Raw genomic sequence first — 24,403 nt, 5'->3', positions numbered from 1 at the left:
TGTTGCAGTGTGGTTGATCTTTCCTTGCCAGCAGTGCTCAGTATGCTCACTGCTGGTGAGGCACTGGGCAAATGTGACTGCCCTGACACAGAGAAAACTCATGCAGCTGCTCTGTAAATAGATACCTTTGGCATGGGGACTGCCCAGTAATGGACCCGTGTGGATCAGACCCTGATACAAATTTTACATGGGCAAGCACTAATGCATGTCAGCTTCTGGGCTAAATTTTATTCTCCCTCCATCCCTAGCATGCTTACCTGCACACACACGCACACACAGAGCAGCAGCATGCTGCCATATGTGCTGAAAAAAGAAATAGGAGAGACAAGGCCTCCTCACGCTGTCTTGAGAGACAGTTTGGGACAGGGGACAAAGGAACAGGCTCCTTTTTGACAATCTCTTTTGGCTTGAGCAAAGAAACAGAGTGCAGACTGGTCTCAATTGAGAGCTGTGGCCCAGATGGATATTAGGCTGCTCGATATGTCCATGTCACAACACTGTGCTGAGACAGAGGACAGCTGTGACATCTGGGTTTAGCAGTGGTTCACACTCAGGGGCATGGAGGCGAACCATTTTAGCAAGAAACACTGCAGGTCTGACAAGAAAGATCTTGTACATAAAGTTTCTGCATCTCATTGTTGAGCAGCCATGTTGAGGAATGAACACATCACCTGATCATGTCTGGGGCTATGGCCTGATCAGAACCACTGGGAAGTCTGCACTGGTAAAGCCAGGGAGGCTGAGAAAATTAATCCTTTGGAAAAGCTGCATTTCCTTTATCTTGGTGGTTAGAAGCAACTCCCAGAGAATGTGCATGGGCTACTTTCACCTCCATGGTGGAACCTGCAACTATCTCCCAGTGCTCGTGGAAGTGTCCTGTCACTGGGCTGTGGGGAGCATCTTCTCCCAGAAGGTCTAGTACACAGCAGAGATATATCAGTCACTTTTGGGTGTCTCCCTAAGACTAAAGCCATTGTTAGAGAACTTTGTGTTTGTGCTGCTCCCCTGGGTGCTTTGGGAGTTGTCCTGAAGAACAAGTGTAGCACTTGCAGCACTTCTGTAGCTTAAAGGTGAATGGCAACCAACAGCCAGGTGAGATGACTGTAAAGGAGCAGATCAGGTATCATCTTTGGGGTTTTTTTCCCCAGTTTTGCCCTATTTTCTTTTCAAAAAGTCTAAGTGTTGTCTGTGTACGTGGATGAGGCAGATGAGGTGCAGAGTGCAAGGGGGGGAGGCACACTTGGTTCTCAGTGGGTCACACGTGCAGAGGTGGATACAGAGCAAAGTACTGCTGTCGTGGGGGCGGAGGTGGGAACTCGCTACCCTTCCACCCCGTGGAGCAGCTGCATATTGCAAAGTGTGAGGACACCATCTGAGATTGCCGGTGGTGTAACAGGAAGGGAATTCAGCCCTTCATGTCTCCTATTCATCATAATCAGTGCAGTGGGAACAGCTGGCAAATTTGCTTCTACTTTTTCCATATTACTATTCAGCTTTTGGAACCTAAGGGGGGTCTGCATGTTCATGTCCAAGTTCTCCCTACTTTATAGCATTAATAGCTTCTGAAATGGTTTTAAGAGCAGCCTCAGAGGACCTTCAGCAGTTGCTGCTGTGTGCAAATCAATATGACCACAGTCCTTTCCTGAAATTTTTTTTTTTTTTTGGGGGGGGGGGGGGGTGTCAGCAATACACAGATGAAACAAGATCTGAATTTCCACAGTAATCACTGAGTTTGTATATACAGAGCAATAACGTGAAAGAGCCATTTCACACAGCTGAAGACAATGGAAAAGCACCCAAGAACAAGAGGCATTTACTTCCCTGCTGCTGCTCATGATTTTCTTGCAGTGGAGTTTCTGACCTGCCCTTGTTGCTGCCCTTCCAGAAATCTCCCACAGTTCTTGTTTGTTTGATTTTCCTGCTGCTAAACAAATAGATGCATTTCACTGACTTTCTAAAACAGCCCATATGACAAAATGTTACTCAGAATCTGCCCAGTAGGGAAATAAATACAAAATTATCCTTTAATTTGAGCAGAAAGAAATCTTCTTCTGTCTCTTTTGCCTACAAATATCCAGAGACTAGAAGGAAGAACATAAAGGGTTATGTCCTATGCTCTAGCACTGCCAGGATGCTGCCATGACTGCTCTGGGTGTGGAATGGGTCAGAGACAGCCTGACTCTTCTAGGGCCATTGCAAGTGAGCTTTCTGTGAAGGACAAAATCTGTGTGCTCAGACTGAGCTCGAGAGCACATCTGAACCACAGAAGTCATAAAAAGTGTACCCAACTACAGCAGAAGTAGGCAAGTGTCAAGAAGAGGCTAAATTGAGGTTGAGGTTGGAGAACAGGACTGTGAGATACATGTGGAAGGGACAACTCTCCTATACTCGAAGGAAAGTCCAGAGTCTCCCTTGATTTCAGTGTCAAGGATCAGAGCTATGCCAGCACAGGCAAGAGGCAGAGGAACGATGTGGATAGCGACATGGGATTTGTTCTGAAAGGAGCTGTGAAAGGACACAGGGAGACACAACAGGTGGCACTGGGGGTGGGAGCTGAAGGCATTAGCTGAAAGGTGAAGCAGGATTCTTCACCTTTATGACATGTACTTTGTTCAAGAGACCCCATGGTAACGGAGAAAGAAGACAGCCAGGGTATGCTGAAAAAACACATGCACAGAGAGCACTGGCCAACCTGGAATTTGACCAGAACACACAAAAGTGAGCATGGGGCTGGACTGCCAGGTCCATCGTGTAAATAACAGCACTTGGACCAAGTGGATCTTTGAAAGGTGGAAGTGAAATATGCTGCCTCTGAAGTCTGGGAACACCACAAATCTCCATGGAAAGGCTGTCAGAGCAAGTCTTTGCTGCTGGGATTAGACTCCACAGAATTACCTGTAGCTTATTACTTCAAAGAGAAAAAGCAGGCGGGACAAATGGTGCTGGGTTGCAACAATTCAAGAGCTGCAGCTTTTTCCACAGGGTACTCAGCAAGTGCTCCATAATAAATTTTCCAAGATGAAAGATATTTCCTCCTGGGTCTCAAAACCAACGCCCCAAACATTTGCTACTTCTGAAAACACCAGAGGCCCTACCATGCCCTGGAATATCATCATCTCCATTGACCAGTGACAAAGGACACTCTCCTATCACCAGGGCAGCACCAGTCCTAAAAGAAGACTCAGTGCCTAAGGGTGTTACAGAGTAGCCACCTGTCCTTGGGAAGCTTACAGGACTGGTTCTTCTTTAAAGTCATAAGCAAAGATACTTCTGAAGTAACACCACCATGTCTGGTACACAGCATCTGCACAGCCTCGGGTGTGAGGAAGGCCAGGCTACAGCAGCTGGAATGAATCTTGCAAGCAATGGTACTGCTTCCTGATGCGATGAGGAACAGTGCAAGGAGCAGTTAAAATGATTGCTACACTTCAAATGTCATCTCTCTGAAGGGCAGCAGGCACTTTGATGACATCCCCATGTTCAGCACTAAGGGAGGCTGCCCAGTCTCACAGCCTGAGTTGCCTGCTGCCCACCGTGCAGAAAGCAGAACCACCATATGGCACACAGCATTAAAGAAACCGCTTCATCCCAGGCTGCTTCTGTGTTATTTGATGTGTTTGAAGGTCTCTGGAGATACTTAAAATACAAACGTCTTGAGATTTGTACATTCTCATCCATTAAATAACTTACAAATGATCACTATCTCTGGAAATCGCCTTCCAGCTTATGCAAAAAAAAAGTAAATAAACAGAAAACAGAGTCTGAGTTTTACAGCAGTGTTTAAACAGCAAAAACTGGAGGATTCCTGATCATCCCTGTGCCTCTGGAGAGGATCTCAGCAGCAGGCAGCGTGACACGTATGTGCGCATAGAGGAGATGGCAGGGTCATTCCAAGCAGGCTGTCCCCTCCTGAGATGCTGCAGAGTCACTTGTCAGGTTCTATATTTTTAGCAGGTTTAGTAAAACCTGTCCATTTTATTTTTGAAGCCTGTGGTTATGTTTGCTTATAAAAGCATCCCTGCAAACTGTCAATGTTAAGTCAGCTTAAACCAAACCCATTCCCTGGGGACCAGGCAGAAAAACATCTTCTGGCTTCCGCTGGACTGAGAAGCACAAACACGGGGTAACTGCTTCAGGGACATCCCTGCCCCACTCTCAGTCTGACAGGTAACATCACCAGTATTTGGCCATTTCTTTTTCTAGAAGTGCTGTCACAGGGAGCTAGCTGGAGCAGCAGGAAGCAAGTGAGGTTACTTTTTATCCATTTGCATAACTCATCCAGAAACCAAGAGAGGACAAACATTGCCCTCAGGGCGTTTTGTTTGTTTGCAAGGCAATCTGGCAATTCCTTGGCCTGCAAGCTTTTCAGAGCAGGAATGCATCCTTTTGTGTCTGGAGGAAGCCTACTGTGGGCACAGATCTTCCCCAAGATCTCTGGGCAGAGCCGCAGCACGATTTGGAATGTTTTGAACTGGCTTCCTGTTAACAAAGCAGCCACCGGCTCTTCAACACTTCAGCCCCTGCCTCCGCTGTCTACTGACCCCGAAGAGATGAGCAGAAGGAGAGAGCAATCCTCCAGGAAAGTTAATAGCAAAGGGAAAGGCCACCATGGGTGGGGTGGGGGAGGGCCCTGCTCAGAGAAGACGAAGGCTGTGACCTTCTGAGATGGATCTGCCATAGGAGAGCTGTGCCTGAGCTTTGTTCCTGGGATGGGAGCTTTGCCCTTCATCCCCAGAATAAAGAACAAGTCATAAATATACTGTCAGACCTGGGAAGGAGAGGGCACCAGGAGGCAGAGAAATTTGTTTTGTGGAGCACAAGCAACAAATGATCTTTATCACACGAGCCAAGAAGTTGTGCAAGCCCTACAACAATCAGCTCTAATTCCTCTTCTGTTCCTGCCTGCAAAGCCCCAAGCAGCGCTGGGGTTTGGTGTCAGGCAGCAGAGGGACGTGCTCTGGTGGGTGCAGCCTGGGTGTCCCTCTCCAGAATGAGCCAGGAGGAAGCAGCTGCCAGCCAAGCCCATCCAGTGGCCAGGCACTTCCTCTCCTGGATCAGGAAGAAGGTGCAGCTCTGCACTCAAGACATCCTCCTGGAGCTGCTGGCTTTCCACAGAAACCCCTGACAGTATTGTCAGGCAAATCTGAGGGATGAAATATAAAACCAGCTCTTAAACAGCCTAAAATCTCACGTGTGAAGCACAGGCAGCTCACAGTGAGAATGTTTTCCTTTTGTGATATGCTTTAACTGAAAATCCCGATGATTAATTTTGAAAGGTTATTACAAGGGAGAGCTTCCCCCCCTCCCTTCTTCTGAAATGGAGGAGCTGTCATCTGGGAAGACTCGGATACACAGGGCTGGGAGGAAGCAGCTGCTGTCAGTCAGAGCCCAGTGCAGTCTCCGCACAGTGGTTTAGCCAAAATCCAAGACACAGCTGCAGGTAAACGTCATCTGCTCCCCTCACCTTCACGCGCACAAGTGCTGCTACTCTTACCCCCAAGCTCCATTTCACTAGTACTTCAAAATGCAAATAAGTCCAAGAGAATAACTTTCATGATTTCCCAAACACAAATGCAAAATCAGAGTATTTCCACAAATTACAGCACAGTGTGATATTGCACAGCAAACTCATTCTTCTGCAGAGACGCATCCGTGGATTCCCTCAGTTTACATCCAGTGTCGAAGGCATCCACCCCTCACCGTCTCCCCCACACTCCAAGGAGACAAGCAAGGCCAAATTCCTCATCTTAAGAGGCATCATAGAAGACACCCAACAGGACTTTCAAGTGACTAGGTGATCAGGCTGTTCATAACCACTAACCTCTCCCCAAAAGGAAAGATCAAAATATCAAAGCTTCAGTCATGGCTTCTGACTGAGGAAAAAGTTTCTCTTTTTTCCTCAGTGACACCTCCACCAACAGATGTCTTTTCCAGGCAGGGGAATTGTAGTAATTTGTTCTCAAGCTGCGGGTGTTTTTATAGCCTACAAGTGCAAATACTAGCTTCATCTTAAGCTGACTCTGTCACCAAAGTTGAACAAGACATTTGATGTGCTGCACTATTTCCATTACAGAATACCATGTGTGCATCTATTTGAGATATTTATTTCTATCTTCATAAATACAGAATTTTCTAAACACTGTGCAAGGCACCAAAAATTAAGTAAAATCTTTTATTTTAGATTATTTTAATCTCTTTTGACTCAATGAAGTAAATAAGAATCTGAAACCACCTATTTGCCAATTACAAGCCAGCAGTTAAGGCAGGTACCATTGATACAGTGCATGAATTTTCTATTGCAGTTATTTAAACAAGCAGCGTTTTACTATAGAAGTGCATATACAAACTGAATTCCAAACACCAGCAACCCAAGATAGGCACCTAGTTATGAAATTTCCTTGTATGTGTAGTAGAATGCCAGAAGTTCTGCCATAAAGTGCAAAGACTATGGACAATAACACTTTCTTTTGAGCATTTTGATACCAGTAACATAATACAACGGCTAAACATTTATAAATGTGGTTTCCATTACAAAAACATGTTCCACATAAAAGCTCCATAATACAATCCAGAAACACAACTTGTGCGTGTACAGATTTCAAAAGTTGAAGCTGTACTGGCATACTTAGGTACCGAGTATATATTTGCTGACCTCTACAGACACGCACCAAGTTTAAAACCAATTTACATGCACAGTCCAAATCATTCTGCTTTGAGCACCGTGATATCCACTGAGTTTTCCATTTGAGTGACGATGTTTGACATCTGCCCTGGTAATCTGCGACTGAGCATTGCCTGTAAAATGATCTGGTTCACAGCTCTCACCCAGCCCTCCCCAATACATGGAACCTAAAATTAGTGTCTTCCCAACACAAGCACATGTCAGATGTGGACAAATACATTCATGGTCCCAAACTTAAAACAACTGGTAAGAATTTCACAGTGATCTGGTTACGGAAGCACAAAGACAAATGATTCCATTTAAGATCAAAATTACCTTAAAACTCAAATGAAGCTAATCTTTTATATGATGAGAAGCTAAAGGAACAAAGTATTAACCAATTAGAAAAGTGGCTCTTTCCCAACTAATAACAAAAACCCTACAGCAATAAACTTAGGGTCCTACTGCTGCAGCAGCCTTTGAGGTAGGTGGCGATGGCTTAAATCGAGGTAGGTAAAGTCCAAACTTGTTTTCAATCCCTGCAAAAGTGGCAACTGCCAATTTATAACCACCAACATGATCAGGGTTAGGAGCAGGGAGCGTGATCCTAGATTTAGGAACTGTCTCTGATCCAGCTGGTTTTCTGCAAAATAATAAAAATAATAAATTAACTTCCATCAAAAAAAATCAGTATTCACAAAGATCTTCTCCATAAAGTAAATTTAATGAGACACCTGAGTGTACTTCCCTGTAAATAACTGAATTAAATGCTACAATGTAAGGAGAAATACCCCATTTTAAAACCTTCCAGAACAGTTAGGAGCCTTCATGTTGATTGAGTACGGTCAAATCCAGATAAAATTTGCAGTGTATTACTCAAAACTAGTGTGAGGTAGCAGGGGCTCATAAGTCTTTGCTACAGCAGACAACCAATCCGGGAACATAGCAGAGTTTAAGTAATTTTTGTGGTGGCTTTCAAACTGCTGTCCCCAAAGATCCATAGAGTCTGCAGCTGCTCTGGGATCAAATTAAGCAGCTACATGGACATCCACCTGTATTGTCAACAAAGGCAGGAGGCACAGCTAAAGCTCCAACAAACTGATTTTGACCTTGATGACAACTGTATACTTTGTTGGTTGTCAGATGCCCTGTCTAATCAGGGACACAGTTCCTCTACTAAATAATGAGGACTAATGCAGACTGTATCCTAACTGGCAGGCATCACATTTTTCCTGCATTTACATCCCCAGCCATTATTTAGCCTCCCACTGTCTCTGTTTACACTAACATAGGTCCCCTGCTTGAAACTGTGAGATAAAATGTGGTAATATCTTGCTATGAAACAGGTACTGGAATATCTTCCCAACCTCCACCAGTAAAGTGTGGTTGAAATAATATTTACAAAGCCTTTACAACATGTCCTAGCAAGCCCCTGGCTCTGATGTTCTGACGAGGACCAAGACCCAACAGAACCAAGGGTAACTTCAGGATCCCTGGTATATTCAGACATCACATACTTACACTCCTCCGAAGTCGACATAAAACCATCTCTGCAGGAGCTCGTAAGTCACCAGAGTTACACCAAACTGAGGAGAAGATCGAAATACGCGAGCTTGAAAGAAAAGAAGAGAGTTCCTAAGTGACAAATGTCACAATTAGAAATCACTTGGCAATCAAAGCTCTTTTACACACCTCCTGCTCCTTTCCAGAGAGCCTTCGGACCTTCTTCCCGCAGGATCTTGGCAAAACAGTCCACAACACCGCTGTAGGTGGTCTGTCCTGCTCGGGCTGCCACCTGTAGCCTTGTTTTGATCACATCTGCAGGGGTGACCAGAGAGGCTGCAGGCATACCTGCACAACACAAAAGTCATCAGGTGGATACCACTGGCTTGGCACATATACTACACACCTCGTTTATCTAGAAGGAAGCAGGTCTTCCCTCCTTACATCAGGAGAATCCAGCCGTATTTGATTTAGGCAGAACCTGGGAAGGAGAACAAGCAACAAGAGGCTGCTGTTGTGGACGTGGCTTAACCCAGAGAGAGCTTCTCCCAGAGAAACAACCATACCATGTGCTTCCTGCCAAGCTGGGAGGCACAGATTGGAGTTTCCAGTGCTGATCAGAAACTTGCCTAGTTAATAAGCACAAAGCTTTCGGGGGGAAGGTTGATATTTCCCTTTCCTTTTCATTCCTGTCTGTGGTTCCTGGCATCCTGGTGTACACAGTGCTAGAACAGGCTGTACACAGACACAAACACAGACACACAAACAGCCCTCACGCAGCAATGTCACCGAGAACCAGATAATGACATGCATGCTCAGCATCACTTGAGAGCTAAGGCTTACAAAAAGGGTCATTCTTCTCATTAGGAATGGCAGACTGCTCAGCTGCAAAGCCACAGCTGACATCCTCAGCAGAATATGTGGAGGAAGATTTAAATTTACTCTGGCAGATAAACTGAAAGTAAAAAATACCATATTACCAATGGGTGGAATTTCGAAAATCATTCCTATCCAAACTTGGGGCATGTTCAGAATTGAGGAAAAAAATGGCAAAAAAAAAGCGGCAAAGAAAAGCACCAAGACTGTACCCAGAAGACACTGTCTCTTATGGTTTTATTACTTTTCCATTCTGTATCTGTTCCAAACCAATTTGGTTAGATGTAGATGCATAAATCTCCTTTCCTTTTTTTTTTTTCCAGCTTAATAATTCTGTAACAATTTTTGTCCAAACCAACATGGTCTGGCCTCAAGCTCCAGAGCACCCTTCCTGCTGACTGCTCCAAGAGATCAAATCAGTGCATATCACCAAAAGTTTTCCTCCTACTCTCGTCTCCTCAAAGTAACTCACATACTGAGCGTGCACTCAGTGCAAACATGGGCTGTCTGGCAGGCAAGCACTAGGACCTGGTCAAGGTTTTTGAACTCCATTAACACTGAAACTCCTCTTAGTTTAGGCTTAACCACACCAGGGTATTGCTTGAGTCTTCAATTTAAAGCCTGACTTTTGTCCTTCAAAAGCCAACCAGTGTTTTCAAGAAAACCAAAGTACGAACTTAGAAACAATTCTTACTACACGTTGCCTTCCATCTCCTTATCACTCACTCCATGTTATTGAGGATATTTTGCACTTGAGATACTTAAAATCCTTTCTTTAGGAACTATGTGTACTGGACAAAAGCATTTACAGACAAATCAAAGTAACAGATTGCTGCCAAGAGAAGCTTACGATCAGTATGTGACAAATAGCCCAGCAGGAGCTGACAAGAATAAAAAAGAGCTAGGGGAGGAGAAGGAACTTCATGGAGGCAATAAGCAAATAGAGCAAATTAAGGAGAGATCCTGCAGATGATAGATATTAGAATCATCTCAGAATATGCTACGGCACAACAGGTTGAGACATCTGAAAACCAGAAGCAGATCAAGCTAGATGACACGTGTTGCCTGTGACCCCAACCGCAAAGGAAAGGACGATAATGTAAGCAGTACAAGCAACACCCACTGGCAAAGGACACGGGTGCACATCTGAGTATGGCTAGCCTGAATATCCCAGCACCATGGGCTGCGTGTGCAAAGGGGGAGTTTCCCACGTGCAGCCAGAGCTCATGCACACATCTGAAGTCTGATGACTAGGTGAGATGCCTGGCCAGAGAAGAGACATCAGCCCAGAGACTGAAGCCAGCTTTTCAGAAGTGGTAGGTGTTTTGTTTTTTCCCTTGACTTTCTTTTGACAAAACAGTGGACACATGCACCCTCATCAAGCTTTACGGGCACCCAATAAAACAAACTTGTTTTTGTAAACAGTATGATGAGTGTTGTATCTCTAACACTGTAATTTGCTCATGAGAGTTAACCTAGGATGGGATTCACAGGAAGCACTGGATAAAATTCACTTTATAGCTAGATTGGTGAGCCATATCAGCAACAATAAAGACTGCTTCTGTGCCTGAACTTCAAAGGGATGGTTATCTCAGTCTGCAATCACCTGACAATGGCTAGAAAGAGAAAAATAGGAAAATCTAAGAAATTACTTGGCTTAAAAATGCCATCTTATGTTTCAAGTCTGTAAATATGATCTAAAGTTCAAAAATTGTTTTGTTCCATTAAAATGGGTAAGAAATAAGCTGGCTGTAAAAGCTCCTGTTGGAGGGTTTGGAACCTGGCTTTTGGAATGGGGTGGGGGAGGGGAAAGGACAAGGGGGTTTTTAGCAGCAGTCATTGGAACACAGCTGGCTTTGCTAATGCCAGCTCAATCGCTTTAGACTATGAGCTACTGAATAGAGATGAATATGCTTCAACACAACAAACCAACTGATCTTGGCTGTTCTCTAAGACCAGATACTGGCTATAAAAGGGCCTTGCTCTCAGAGAGACACAGCCCTGCATATAATTTTGACCAAGAAGTTTTCTCAGGGAGAAGAAAGCTTAAAATCAAATAAGAAAATATTGCTAAACCACCTTTCTGTACTGGACTCACTCCATTCCATAATTCTACTCACCTGGCAGGCCACCAGCAGTCTGCCAGGGTCCATGCTGGAGGAGGAACTCGGCTGCAGCTTGGAGAGACCAAGCAGCCCTCGCTAAGCATGGTGGAAATAGCTGCTATTTGAGCCCTCCTGCTCGCTACACACTCCCTTAAAGGTCCTGTCGCACAAATTTGCAAGGCTATTTCTCTCATAGGGGGGAAACAAATGGACACTGCAGGAGCAGGACTCGCAGTCTGCCCCTCCAGCAGACCAAGTGGTGGTCCCCTTTCGGGGTAGAAGCTAGGTGCTGTGGAGGGACCAGCCATGCAGCAGAGGCAAGGACAAGCTGAAGCTTACAGAGCCTCTGTCTTTCCCTTAGGCTCTGGCACACTCAGGCTTAATTCATCTGTGAGAAGATAAGCATGTTTGGGCTCTTCTGTCTGCTATGCAGCAGACTAAAAGAACCAAGTGCTCAGAATCACACTCTGCACCTCTGTCATATCTGGGTATGTGAGGAATTAGCAACCTGTGGCACTGCAGCAATGTTTTCAAGACCTTCTGCTTTGTTTAATATTTCAAAAAATGATAAAGGTAAAATCCTCCAGAAGCCAAATACCTTCAATGGGATACTGAGAGTAGCAAATACTGTCATATTTTTGTCACCTGTTATATCATAGTGTTTGGAGAGCTGTACTTCTAGTGTGGCTTCTGGACCATAAATACCAAAATTCAAATTTCATTTGATCATAAAGGATTTTATGAATGCCATGGTTTTGTTTATAAATAATTTCAACAAAACATTACCTGCCAGTGAGACACAGCCAAAACTCGAACAATAATTTCACAAGGAATGATGATAAATGATAAAAGAACATTAACAAAAAAACTTTCTTTTCCATTTCTTTTGCTTCCTGAATATTATTATTATACCAGGAACTTATACTATCTTCAACTCACTCTACAGCATACTATCTTTGTTGTTTCTGCATAAGGCTGCAAAATACAATATTATTGCACATAGTCCTTTTGAGCATTTTTTGTTATCATTGTCACTGCCATAACTATTTTCTGACAGAGCAGCATAGAGCCATGAAGAAAGAAATCCGGGCACTTACCAGCTATTGATCCAGCCAAGAGTAGATTTCCAGGGCTAACCCTCCCATCTTCATTTGTAAATGAAGCTTTCAAATGAGCATAACAGGGGAAGTAAATGGCAGAGAAGGGGATGTCACGCAAAAAACATGCCTTAGCACCCTGTTTGAAAAAGAGAACAAGTTTTGAGAAGGAGCAGATTTACCATGATGGACCATGACTATCAGAGAACAGAGCAACGCTGTATTTTTTTCATTTTTGCTGCAAAGGGCTTATAGAAAAAGCAGTATCTCCCTCAAAATTTTGAGAGATTAATGTATTTCATCCTGCTGAGGAGTGTCTGTGTTGTTTCTTGGTTCAGTATTTTTTGTCAACATATATATCTTGTCTACTGGTTCTCCCTCACTCTGAGGTACTGTAGTTATGTGCTGGTAATGGAGAAAAAAACATGTGTTTGTGTAAACTCTGAAAATACCTTTGGAGGACTTTAAATAGTTGACCTTGTAGCCATGAACCTGTAAGAGGAGTTTAAGAAGATATTAAGCTTGAAACAGAGCTACAGGATAGGTCTGTCACCTCTCACTCTCACCCAATACTCCAGGGGTAACAGTGCCCATAAACAGTCCATACCTCTATACAGGCACTACAATTGATAATGCAACATATATTGAGGGACTAGGGGCATAACAGCAAGTCTTTTGCAGAACAGTAACAGCACGATTTACTTGTGAATTTTAAAGTTATCTGGGATACAGTTTGTTTCAATAACTTCCATCTTGTACTGTTAAATTTGCCTTGCTATCAATTTTTGGAAGTAGCACAATCAGCCAATGAAGCTACCAGCAATACAGCTGGTTTCAAATCTAGGAGGGAAACAAACAGGAAAGAAATTTTTTGGGGTAGTGGCAATCAATCAAATGTTTTTTAAGCAGTGGGAGAAGCAAAAAGGCCGCTAGGGAAGGTCAATCAAAATAAAATATCAAATAGTATCCATGCTCCAACAGCAAAAGGAATTTGCAGTCTGCTTTTCCTCAGAATGGAGATCCAGAGGACACCAGAGCCTGCCATGCCCAAGACCAGAAGGAAAGTACAAACAAGAGATGGCTTGGGAAAATGGGTAAAATCTTTCAAGCTTGAGAAAGAAATGGTTCATGGATAAGTCTAAGCCTCTTCTCTTTGAAGCAAGGGTGGAGACCTGGTGAAACTGCTTGAGGTTCATCCACAAACCCTCGGGGGGTGCCCTTGTTACTGTACTTCTCTTGTTCACAGACTACCAGCACATGGCTCAGTACCAAACATTTCACAGGGGACGTGTTAATATCCACATAATTTAATTAAATCTAATGATATGCCTGGACACATCTGTATGTAAGCATAGCTTGTACTATAACACCAGTTAAAATATAGCACTTATCCAAGTTGGATGCCGGTTATCAAAGACAAGAGAGCTGCAAGGTGTCATAAAAACCATAAAGTTGCCTTTCCACAGGGCAAGGCAGAGGAAGGCAGCAGGATGTGTGAAGAGATAACCAGGACCTGCAAGGTACTTCTCAGGAGACTCTAATAAGTGCGCTTTGCAGTCAGAGTATGCCTCTGAGAAAATAAAGATTTATCTAAAAAAGCCATTAGATCTTGTAGTCAGGCTTTTCTCTGTGTCACAGGCTCCGAACACAGGGAGCACAATAGTTTTTGCTCCAGGTCTCAGTGCTTCCCACCACACTTTCTCAGCTTATTTCTTGATATTTTCATACTGAGTACTGACCACTTCCCCTGAGACTCCCTTTGGAGGTTAATGACTTCTGCTGTTCAGACCCTCTGGCTTCTCACCCAGTTGGATGTCTGATTTACTCTGCCCATCACTGGTTCTTGTTATGCCTTTCTAGAGACACTAAGCAAAATGCCATAAAGGAACTCAAAAAGCACGAGTGCTGGTGCTGCTCTGCCCCTTATGCTCTACCTTGAGGACACAGAGAAGGTGAATATTTCGTATTCAACAGAGACAAAGATTCTGGACTCTCATGCACAACGGAAGCCTGTTTAACAATTTACCTTTAATCTTCAAATAGACAAGACTAGGGTTTTACCAACTTCTGCATGAAAAAACCCAACATTTTAAGGATCAAATGTCTGCACTGTATTTACTTCACGGAATAATTATGAAACTCACTCCTGAAACATTCACAGATTGACACGGTTTCTTCAAAGATTTATTTTTAGAACATGCTTTTCCTCAGAGCAAATCTCTTCACTGCCTTTGCCCTCAGGGCACATTACTTTTATTTTCTTTGCAATGTTGTCATTAAACACTGCACACATTTCTTCCTCTGCATTTTTCGCATACCCTGAAATATCCTGATATAGTTAAAATAACTTACAGAAATCAATAAAGTCCAAATGCAAGCAACTCCCCGTTCAACCTGAGCCGCTAATATTCCTCTCCTTTCATTAAAAGGCTCTTTTTCACGGGGCAGAAGCGCCATATCGTTAATATCACTAATAATATACATTCAGGTATGCAGAGAGGGAGGGATGTCCATCAATTTAGCTGGCTCAGTGTAAACAAAACCCGGATCAAAACTTGGATCCACTTTAATAATAACCAAGCTTGGCTCTGGTCCAGCATTGCAACAGTCTAAAGTTTCCCCCCATCGTTCCGTTTAAAGTCTGGGAAAGCACGCTTAAAAGCAGGCCTCATTTAACGTCAAGTTAATCACCCGCAACCAGCCCAGGCCAATTAGGAAGGCTTAGGGAGATTGGCCACAGTATCTTGAAAAGCAAAAGAAACATTTATTTTACTTCTCGCACCTTTTTGATGTGGACAACGTGCTGAAAGCCAAAGGGAGTTTTAATGAATCCCCGGCAAGCACTAAGGAGCATCCGCCCGAGTTTATTCTGGCAGCCAAGGTGCAGACCTGCCAGGCATGAAATTGTTGGGAGATCCTACGCACCAGGACATGCGCCTTCCTCGCACAACAGCCAGTAGGCTCCCATCTTCAATCTCTTTAATAACCTTAAAGCTCTTAATCTTGGATAGTATCTCACTGAAAAAACCAACGGAGGGAAAACAAAACAAAACAAAACAAAACAAAAAAAAACCTGCTTGTCAAAGATTTGGATAAATAAACCCAAGTCAGTGCTGGGGCAGGTTCTTTAGCATGCTAATTCCTGCTTATACCAGCTCTACCTGCAAATAAGGCTCTAAACAAACTATTTCTACTACAAGGGGAGGGTAATTATACTGACAAAGGCACCTCTGTGTCGGGTTGGGCAGAAGGAGCCGGCAGGTCTGGGAGACGCAGGCTTAGCCTAGTCTCCTGCAGTGAATGCACATTGTCTAGTGCAGGGGGAAAAATGCCAGACTGGGGGAACCTAGCAGCATTCAAGACAACAGTGGTGCACCTTGTCTGCGAGAGTTATTTAATGCTTCTGGCACCTGTACTTACAGCCACCCCCTCTTTTTCTCTTTTACAGGTTTAGAATTTATTTGGCATGTATAATTGTTATTTTGATCCTATAGCTACAAACAATAGGCAGCATGTCATTTCTTGATCATTTTGCATTCTTCTTGGGTTTTACTACAGACTTAACCCTTTGGAATCGAAGCCCTAACAGCACCTAACAGGTTTTGTAACAGTCAGTCAAATATTACTGGTATTTGCTTTCAAGGGCTGCTTTTGTTTCCCCGCCCCCCCCCTCTAAAATGACATTGCCTTAAAAGCTACTATAGGTTTTTATTTATACAAACCAAAATATGAAACTGAAACATCACGTTAGAGGAATAAAATGCCGATTTCAAATGCTCTACCAGCAATTTAAATTCAGTTTGAATTGAAAAAATAAGAAAAAAAATACAGCTGTTTTAGTTGGAACGGCATTTTATTTTTGTTAATTTCAAAGGAAATTTCTGAAAAGCAGGTTCTCACATATGAGAACAGTCACAAATAGGCACGGTGGAAGCAAAATGTAACTCAAAAGTTTTACTACTGTCTTTCATATGTTTATCATCCTGCTGTAAACCCTCAGCTTCATGACATGAAATAGTTCAGCTGTTATCAAAGGAACCAGGTGAGAGCTTGGTACACATCCTGTCACTTGAGATTACACTTTCCAGGTCAACACACCAGAAGCTTGTTTATGAAGCATTTGGGGGGAAGGGAAAGGAGGGGGAAAAGGAGACTTTTGGAAGCTTTTCTGACTAGTTTTGGAAATGAAAATGGTGTTGGCAATATCAGCCAAAGCACAAATTTGAGCTAAATGCCTCGTAGTAATTATAAAAATAAGCATTACCACAACCAATGTATCCCTTTCCTTGGAGAATCATTTGCCACTCTATTATTTTTACTGTCTTCTTGGGATACAGAATAACTTTGTTGTGCAAAATTACGGAGTGGTATTGTCTGTTATGCTGTAAAGCACTATTCAGAGTGATTATGTATAAGAGGAGTAACGTTTTATTAAACATTTTATGGCAGATATTATATGGATATGAGTTTCTGTGATGTATGAAATAAGTAGGTATACTCACAGTGTTTATTTACACGGACACTTTAAAGATGTCTTTCAAAACCACCAGAATTTAATTAAACTGACTTTAACGGGACTTTATTCATATTAAGGTGTAAGACAGGCAGAAGACAGAAAAATGTATTATCTAATCTTGGATAATTACTTCAGTGTGACTAGAAATTCAATAAAATCTATTAAAAATATTGAAAACCAGAAAAATATCCCTTCCCATTTCTGCCAACACAAATGACATTTTGCATTAGTTTAAGTGATATTTTCCCTGACTGTGATATATTGTCTCTATATTTTTAAGAATAGCTGTCATCTATAGAGCATCTGTAGCTAAAGAATTTACTAGTCACAAGCTTCCATACCCTGGTGCTTTCACACTAACTATTACTGGGACAAAGAACACAAATAGAGGAAATAAATTCCCTTTGCAAAAATGCTGTCATGTGCCTCCCCAAAGCAGCATCTGGATTTTGAGAAGTACAATGTTTTAAAGTACTTATTTACACAAGTAGTTCAGAATTTTAGACAAAGACAGAAAAAAATGTTTGCTTTCTAGCTGTAAAGAACTACAGGGGTTCAACCCAACAGTCAGCTTAACAAGCTGTGTGTGTTAAATACTTTTATTGCTGGAATTAACATGCATTTTATTTCTAAGCTGCCTATCATTACAGAATGGGTAATATCTGACCACCCAGTGAAGGCACAGGAGTCTAGGAGGAAGCACTGACTGTAAATTGTTGCACTTATTATGATCCCCGACCTACAGTTCTTTAGTTCTTTGGTGAGGAAGGAAGAGAAGGGGATACCAATTATATGACCCAGACCTCTATGTGCTCTGATAAGAATTTCCTCCCAAATAAAAACTTTTAAAGTTAAAAAAGTCCACCAAGGACAGTCTCCTCAAAGCATTAGGAAGGTTTATTCCCTGTGCAGAAGGTTGAGCAACCAAGTCAGATGACCAGCACAGGTGAACTCAGGATTGAGCTCAAATGCAGAAAATGAAAGGGAAGCAGAGTTGAGTTTGGGCTCCCCAGGACATACAGAACCACTGCTTGGGTGTGCAGCGATTGAGGCAGAAAAGCCAAGGATCATCTGGTAATCAAACTAGTAATGCATGTGAAGAGGGAGTAAAAAAGGTTTCTGTAAGCACATCAGCAGCAAAAGGGCAACTAAATAAATTGTGAAGCTGTTGCACAATGGGGGCAGGAAACCTAGTGACAAAGCACATGGAAAAAACAGAGAAATTACTTTTTTCTTAACTTTTTACTAGTAAAATCTGCCCCCAGGCCTCTCAGCTCCACAAGCTTACCAGAAAACTCTACATTATGGGCAGATAGAGCAAATGGAGCCATCTGTACGTGCACAATCCTGAGACAGAACAGATACCTCCAGTGGCACTGATACAGCAGCTGCCTGACGACATGGTGAGGTTGTTATTACCTTGAAAAGGTCAAGTCAGACAAGGAGGTTCTGGTAACTAGAACAAACATCACACCCATCTTGAAGAATAAGAAGGAAGATCTGGGAAACTACAAGACATCTGGGCACACCTCTGTTCCTGGGAGATTTATGGAGCAAATGTCCCTGGAAGCCAATTCCAAGCATATGAAGAAAGAGATACTGGGAACAACCAATTCAGATTTACAAATCACAGCTGACCAACCAGTTTGCCAGACCTGTGGATAAGAGGACAGCAATGGATGTTGTACACCTTGACTAAAAGCCTGGCTTTTGAGATGGTCTGTCATCATATCCCAGAGCTAAACCAGTAGAACATGAGCTGCACTCTCAGCAGATGATGCTGAATTAGGGAAATAGTGTGCTATAGTGAGAGGCTGCTGTTCAGAGACACCTGCATAGGATAGAGAGACAGGCTGAAAGCATCTTTGGACAAAAAATCTGGAGGATTCTGTGCCCAAATTGAGTATGGGTCAGCAATGCCTCTCTGAAGTGAAGTCAGCCAGCCACACACTGGGCCATAGGAACAAGAGCACAAGGGAGGTGATTCCTGTCCCAGTGCTGGTCCTCTCAGCACTACTGAGACCATATCTGGAGCCCTGTGTCCAGTTCTGGTCTCTCCCATACAAGAAAGATGTTTTCATGCTGGAGTGAGTCCAGTGCGGGGCCATCAAGCCAGCTGAGTAATCCATGGCATATGAAAGAGGAACTCACTGTGCTCAACTCTGACAAGAGCAGGCTAGGGAGAGACCTTACTGCTCATGTAAAGGAGAGTGCAGGGCAAGAAAACTGCTCTTGGAGGTGCACAGTAGAAGGATCAGAAGCTTGGACATGGCCAGCTCAATTAGGCGTAAGAAAAGAGGTCTGGGATTTTTTTCTTTTCTATGTTTGCTTTTAAACCATGAAGGTGGTCAAATACTTGGTCAGGTTGTCCAGGTAACCTGCAGGACTGGCTCTCAACAAAAATTATTCTCACATCGAGTAGAGAAAGCACAAAGCAGAAATCTCAGCACAGTACTACTGTGAATTGTTTCTGTCTGAAACACAGTAAAGTGTCACATTAACATGCCAATGAATAACCCAAAAGAATATTATTCTCACTTATACAGAGGGGCACCAAAACTATGCAATCCAGCTTCTCAGTGATCCTCAAAGGATATTCATTTGGACTAGAATGCGGGGATAATTATGATCATAATCAATACAAGCTGGATGCAAAAAGGGTTTACATAGCATTTCCTTTGTTAATTTGTTGACATGAGACATAAGATTTATCTGTCTGTGCCTTGGTTTTCTCTGTTAATGCAAGACAGGAGCACTGAAATTACCTATATCAGGGGAGTGTGGGCATTTTATTTTAAAATCCCCAAGAATTTCTTCATAGGTAGAAAATAATACAAAATATAAGAATTCAAGTAATAAGCAGTACATCTTGTTAAGACATGAAGGAATTTGCTTCATGAAGCTAAGGCTAACTCTTCACATCTTCTGGCTGCACTTGTAATTAATACATTCTTCCTTGCTGACTACTGTATGGGACTCTTACAGATTTTCACCTGAATTTCAGCATAAATGACTCATGGGAACTAAGCAGAACATGCCAGATGGATCGCTAGTGTAAGAACAGCTTTCAGGGATGACTTTTCTCTGAACTAGGAAAGGAGAATTTCCACTGCAATCCTTGCCATGTGGTAAATAAAACTTAAACCAAAAAAAGACATCAATTTATTTCAAATTAAAATACCTGAAATTAAAAGTCTAAAATTCTGCTTTCAATACTTGCAGAAGAAAGTCAATCAGTTAAGTCATGACTAAGACTGACAAATGTTTAAACAGCTGGAATACTTACATGAAGGCCCATTAAGCCTACAAAGAAACTTCAAGTTTCCCAAATAAAACTATTTTCTAGAATAACTATCTATTCTTGTTCTTCCACAGCAGTATGTATGGAGTCATAACTAGATCTTCTAAAATAAGTACATTAAGGGCTTGAGATACAAGTCTTGTGTCTTGAGACACGAAAGACAAAGCAAAAGCAAAGGCTTCAGATGCAAATGAGAGAGTTGTTAGAGTGAACACGAGAAGGGCTGAGACAGTCATAAAATCCTCATTCCTGTTTCATAGTTAAAGCTAATTTGACTTATTAAGAGTATGAACATTCCAAACATATCAAGCTATTTCAGTTCTCATTAGATTCATTATTATTTGATTCCACTTGGTCATTACTCACTAAATTAATTTAGAAACGCCACCAAAGAAGGCCGCACCTACCAAATCTAGTCTCAACTGAAATTCATTTAAAACCATTGATGTCTCTGGGTAACATTTACTGGGGCTGGTGACTGATGCAATGAGTTATGAAGATCTGCCTGGCCTCACAAACACTGCCGGTTCCAGCAGTAGCATTCAGGAGAGGGCTGCTTTTGCCTCCACCACTGCTGTTCCACAGGCACCTCAAGGCAGTTTAAACTTTTCCGGGACAGACTGGCTCCCCGTGCCACAGCCTCTCCTCCCTTCAACTGGGTACAACCATCCTGAAAAGCGACAGAGTGAGCTGGGCTGGCTTCAAAACAAACGAAGCCCTAAGGAGGAGGAGGAGGCTTTAAGGACCTTCTTGTCCCAGGTCGTTATGTGGCTGCACCAATGCTCTGAGTGGCACAAAGGAAAGGGGGCAGACAGGATTGCCATTTTCTTTTGGCTGCAGGGCCAAGTGTTTGGTAGAAAACAGCACAAACCTGCCCAATTACAGACCTAGCTGTGACTAAGGGTGCCACTGGACACAAGCCTTCTGACATGGTCTGTGCTCAGTGGGTGCCTGTCACTGCCAGGTTAAATTCTCTAGTTTTGTCAAATCAGTTTTTGTAGGCAATGAATCCTAATACAAAAGGACGTGAACACAGGAAGTGGGCTGGAGGGGTTGAGAGAGACAGAAACAGAGACAACAGCTGAGCAAAAACAAACCCAAACCCTCCTGTGGCTTTTTTTTTAATTCTTTTTTTTTTTAATTTTTTTTTCCGGAGGTAAATGGACTCAATAAACGAAGCACTGAAACTGTGTGTCTTGTGATTAAATAATTGTCCGTTTCAATGCAACACAGTGCTGTAATTAGCTCGTGTTCATGTGTAGTCCTGACTAATAACTTACTCTAGTGGATAGAAATAATTCATGATACAACCCAAAACATTAATGTCATTAAAAATGGAAAATTGTAGCAAATTCTGCTCAAACACCAAGAGCAGGTATTGAGGGAGGAAAAAAAAAAAAAAAAAAAAAAAAAAAAAGCTAGTTCATCACTGGTTCTCATTTTGTGTTTTCTTTTTGCTAGTCCAAGTAAAAGTCAGTAGCTGACCCCCATTCCCGCACAGCCTCAGGGAAGCAGACTCTTTACAAAATCCCTGTTTTCAGTTGCAAATGTTAATCTGATCAACACCTTAATGCCATTTACTAGGAGTTTACACAATAGCCTCAACTTCAGTAAAACACCTCAAAAATTAGCAAGTCAATTTAAAGGGAAAAACAACTCCTCATTAAATCCTATTCAGACCTGCAACTTCTCTCCAGGCCAAGACATACAGACACTCCCTCGTTGTAATGTTAACAGAACAATTTAGAAAGACTGGATGCTTAAAAAAAGCAGATGGGATTTAAATACTGGGCAGAAGGGCGGCTCATGTGGTGTCTTTTGGAGCATCTTCAATTTATGGTTGCACCGCTGTAAATGAGTAACAGAGGAATATTGCCTGCTTCACTGGAAATCCTGGGACAAATTAGAAGCATGCAAGTTTTCTCCAAGTTGTAGGCTGCAGAGTTTGAAGAAACATCACACGGTGCTCTGCAGTATATGGTATTCATTGCAGCTTTTATTTCAATACTTGAGTGTACTAGCTATCTCAAAATACTTCATGACCTTTCATATCCACCCATATCTAATCTCCTTCACCTAAAGGTAGAAGACATCATAATAGTATGTTAATCCTCTAAATTATTTGTAGCCTATATCCTATTAGATTCAACATTCAGAAGATGTTTTTATTCCTGCTGCCATCTTTAAACCTAACTTTATTTCTATGTATTTATGTATCTATGTGAAGACAGTAATATAGCAAGCAGAACTGTAGAGTCCGTAGCATATGCTCACAAAGGCAGCTTTTTGTGGTATTATTTGCAGAAATATTCTTCTAAAGAAGCAAGGGGAAGCTTGCTTTAGGAGTTTATTTTTATGCTGTGCTCCCACTGTCTCTATTTCTTCACTATTATTGTACTGCAATTAATTCCCATCGCCAAATGAATGATGACATCTGGGAAAGTTGCTGAATCAAACATAGAAGAGCAAAAGCAAAGTTCCAAAACTGTAAGCTCTGTATCATGTAGCAGATGAAAATAAGCTTATTTTTACAGCAGGCAGGATACCAGGAATCACAAACTAATACTCAATGAACCCTAAACCTGCTGAAGTGAGAAAAGCAATCTCAGTAAGATTTACAAAAACCATATGCTCAATAACATGAGACAGTTTCTTCCCTTAATCAAAAATGAAAAATCAAGATATAATATCACATAATAATTTTTCTTTTAAAAAGTAAAATTGTGTCCACCTATGAAAGTTTGTGAGAACAATGAAATTATATGTTCATTTGAGGCTTATTTTTAATATTTTTAAAAAAACATACCTTGTAAAGACCAAAGAAACCTAAGTCCCTTAATACACTGAGGGCACTAACTCGTGGACCAGTAGTAATTTCTCCAGCCACCTGCAATCGAATCTTGACAATTTCCAGTGGATTGGTAAAGATTACTTGAGAACCTCCAGCCTGAAATTAAAAGCAGAAATCAATATATTAACCTGCTACATTATTTGCAATGTTCATCATGTTACATTCAAGAGAAGACATTTTCAATCTTGCTGCATTCAGTTAAGCTATTAGTTGTCAAGAGTTTTAGTATTAGTGCACCTCACAAGGTAAGAAACCTACTCCCCCTTGAGATGAGTCGTCAGGAAAAACAGAGAGGAAGCAGGTCAGCCACTGCAGGACACTGCAGTACATCAGACAGACACCAACTCAATTCTTTTTGCAAGAACATGTTCAACAACGCCAAGTTATGCAATACGGACAAACCAAGAACACTATAACACAAGGAATGAAGGAAAAGGAAAAAATTAGTAACTAGTAAAGCGGCTGTGATGTGCAGTATATAGAAAGTGAAAACACATCGTTGAAGAGTAGAAATCTGGCAGAAACTTTTTCCAATTTTGACATGAGTTCATATAAAAAAGAACACATGGTTTCCAATAAACAGAATTGCAAGTTGATTGTGCTTTTTAAAATAACCCTCTGAACTACCAGTTTCAGTGCCATTAAATGCTGTCTGACCCAAGAGTCTGAGCTTTACATCATTACTTAGGTACCAGGTATTAAAGAAAAGAAAGTCTACAGACTGAAGGATTCAATTAATCAAGAACCGCTAAATGTTTTCAATGTGTCAGTCTCCATTTGTTGGGAAGACACCACTCAATCCATTTTGAAAGTCTGCTTTAAAACACAATGGTGGCAAGCATTTTGGACTCCCTCTGGTTCTCGTAAAGTTCATCTCATTCATCATATGAAACTGAGGGCATAACCCTTCTGCTACACTGACAGATCCTGAGCTAAAAATCTGCAATGAGAAAAAAAGGTAACGTGAAGGTTACCTAAGTGTATTAAAAAAATACTCATTCAAACTCCTTCTGGCTCAAATTCAACTGAAATGTCAACTCTAACTTCTGATAAGTATGTACTTCCATGGCTTGACAGCTGTGCTCTTCTCTATGTTCTGAAATCACATGAACTGTGCAAAGGGCAACCCTCGCCCTCCCTACAACAAAACAACTATTTTGATCTAGAAGGTAATGACTAAAATAAAATAAGCATTTAAAAGCACTTGCAGGTAGTGATGTCTAGTATGTAAACACCATGTGCACATATTTTTTAAATTATCCCAGTGTTAAAAGAATTAATTGTAGCTCAGATTAACTATCATTCAAAATAAAAAATATGCACAGTAATGTGGTTCAAATAATGTGCTGAAGAAATGGCAAATCACACGAACTACTCTTGTCTACCACTTGGAGTGAGCATACACAATGTGGTCAGAAATTAAAGTCTTTACATAACCCCCAAAATATCCCAAGTGTTTCCTATTTTGACCAGGAAAAGAATACTCTTGTGTA

At 41.9% G+C, this 24,403-nt stretch overlaps 1 protein-coding gene across 3 annotated transcripts in view; it reads right to left on the bottom strand.

Annotated features, from left to right (window-relative positions):
* Positions 1 to 6,088: 6,088 nt before the first annotated feature.
* The window catches only part of SLC25A13 (solute carrier family 25 member 13), a 102,931-nt gene continuing 84,616 nt past the window's right edge, over positions 6,089 to 24,403 (bottom strand). For all 3 annotated transcript variants that reach the window (XM_040067720.1, XM_040067712.2, XM_040067702.2), the window contains 5 exons: positions 22,866 to 23,006; positions 12,243 to 12,381; positions 8,354 to 8,512; positions 8,183 to 8,273; positions 6,089 to 7,304 (listed from right to left, as the gene is read on the bottom strand). In XM_040067720.1, the coding sequence (XP_039923654.1) occupies positions 7,115 to 7,304; positions 8,183 to 8,273; positions 8,354 to 8,512; positions 12,243 to 12,381; positions 22,866 to 23,006 (720 nt within the window). In that variant the 3' untranslated portion in view covers positions 6,089 to 7,114. The remainder of the gene's footprint in view (positions 7,305 to 8,182; positions 8,274 to 8,353; positions 8,513 to 12,242; positions 12,382 to 22,865; positions 23,007 to 24,403) is intronic.

This window comes from Hirundo rustica, chromosome 1 (assembly GCF_015227805.2).
Source record: "Hirundo rustica isolate bHirRus1 chromosome 1, bHirRus1.pri.v3, whole genome shotgun sequence".
NCBI lineage: Eukaryota > Metazoa > Chordata > Aves > Passeriformes > Hirundinidae > Hirundo > Hirundo rustica.
Note: the sequence above shows the minus strand (reverse complement) of the source record. Positions and strands in the feature narration are given on the sequence as shown.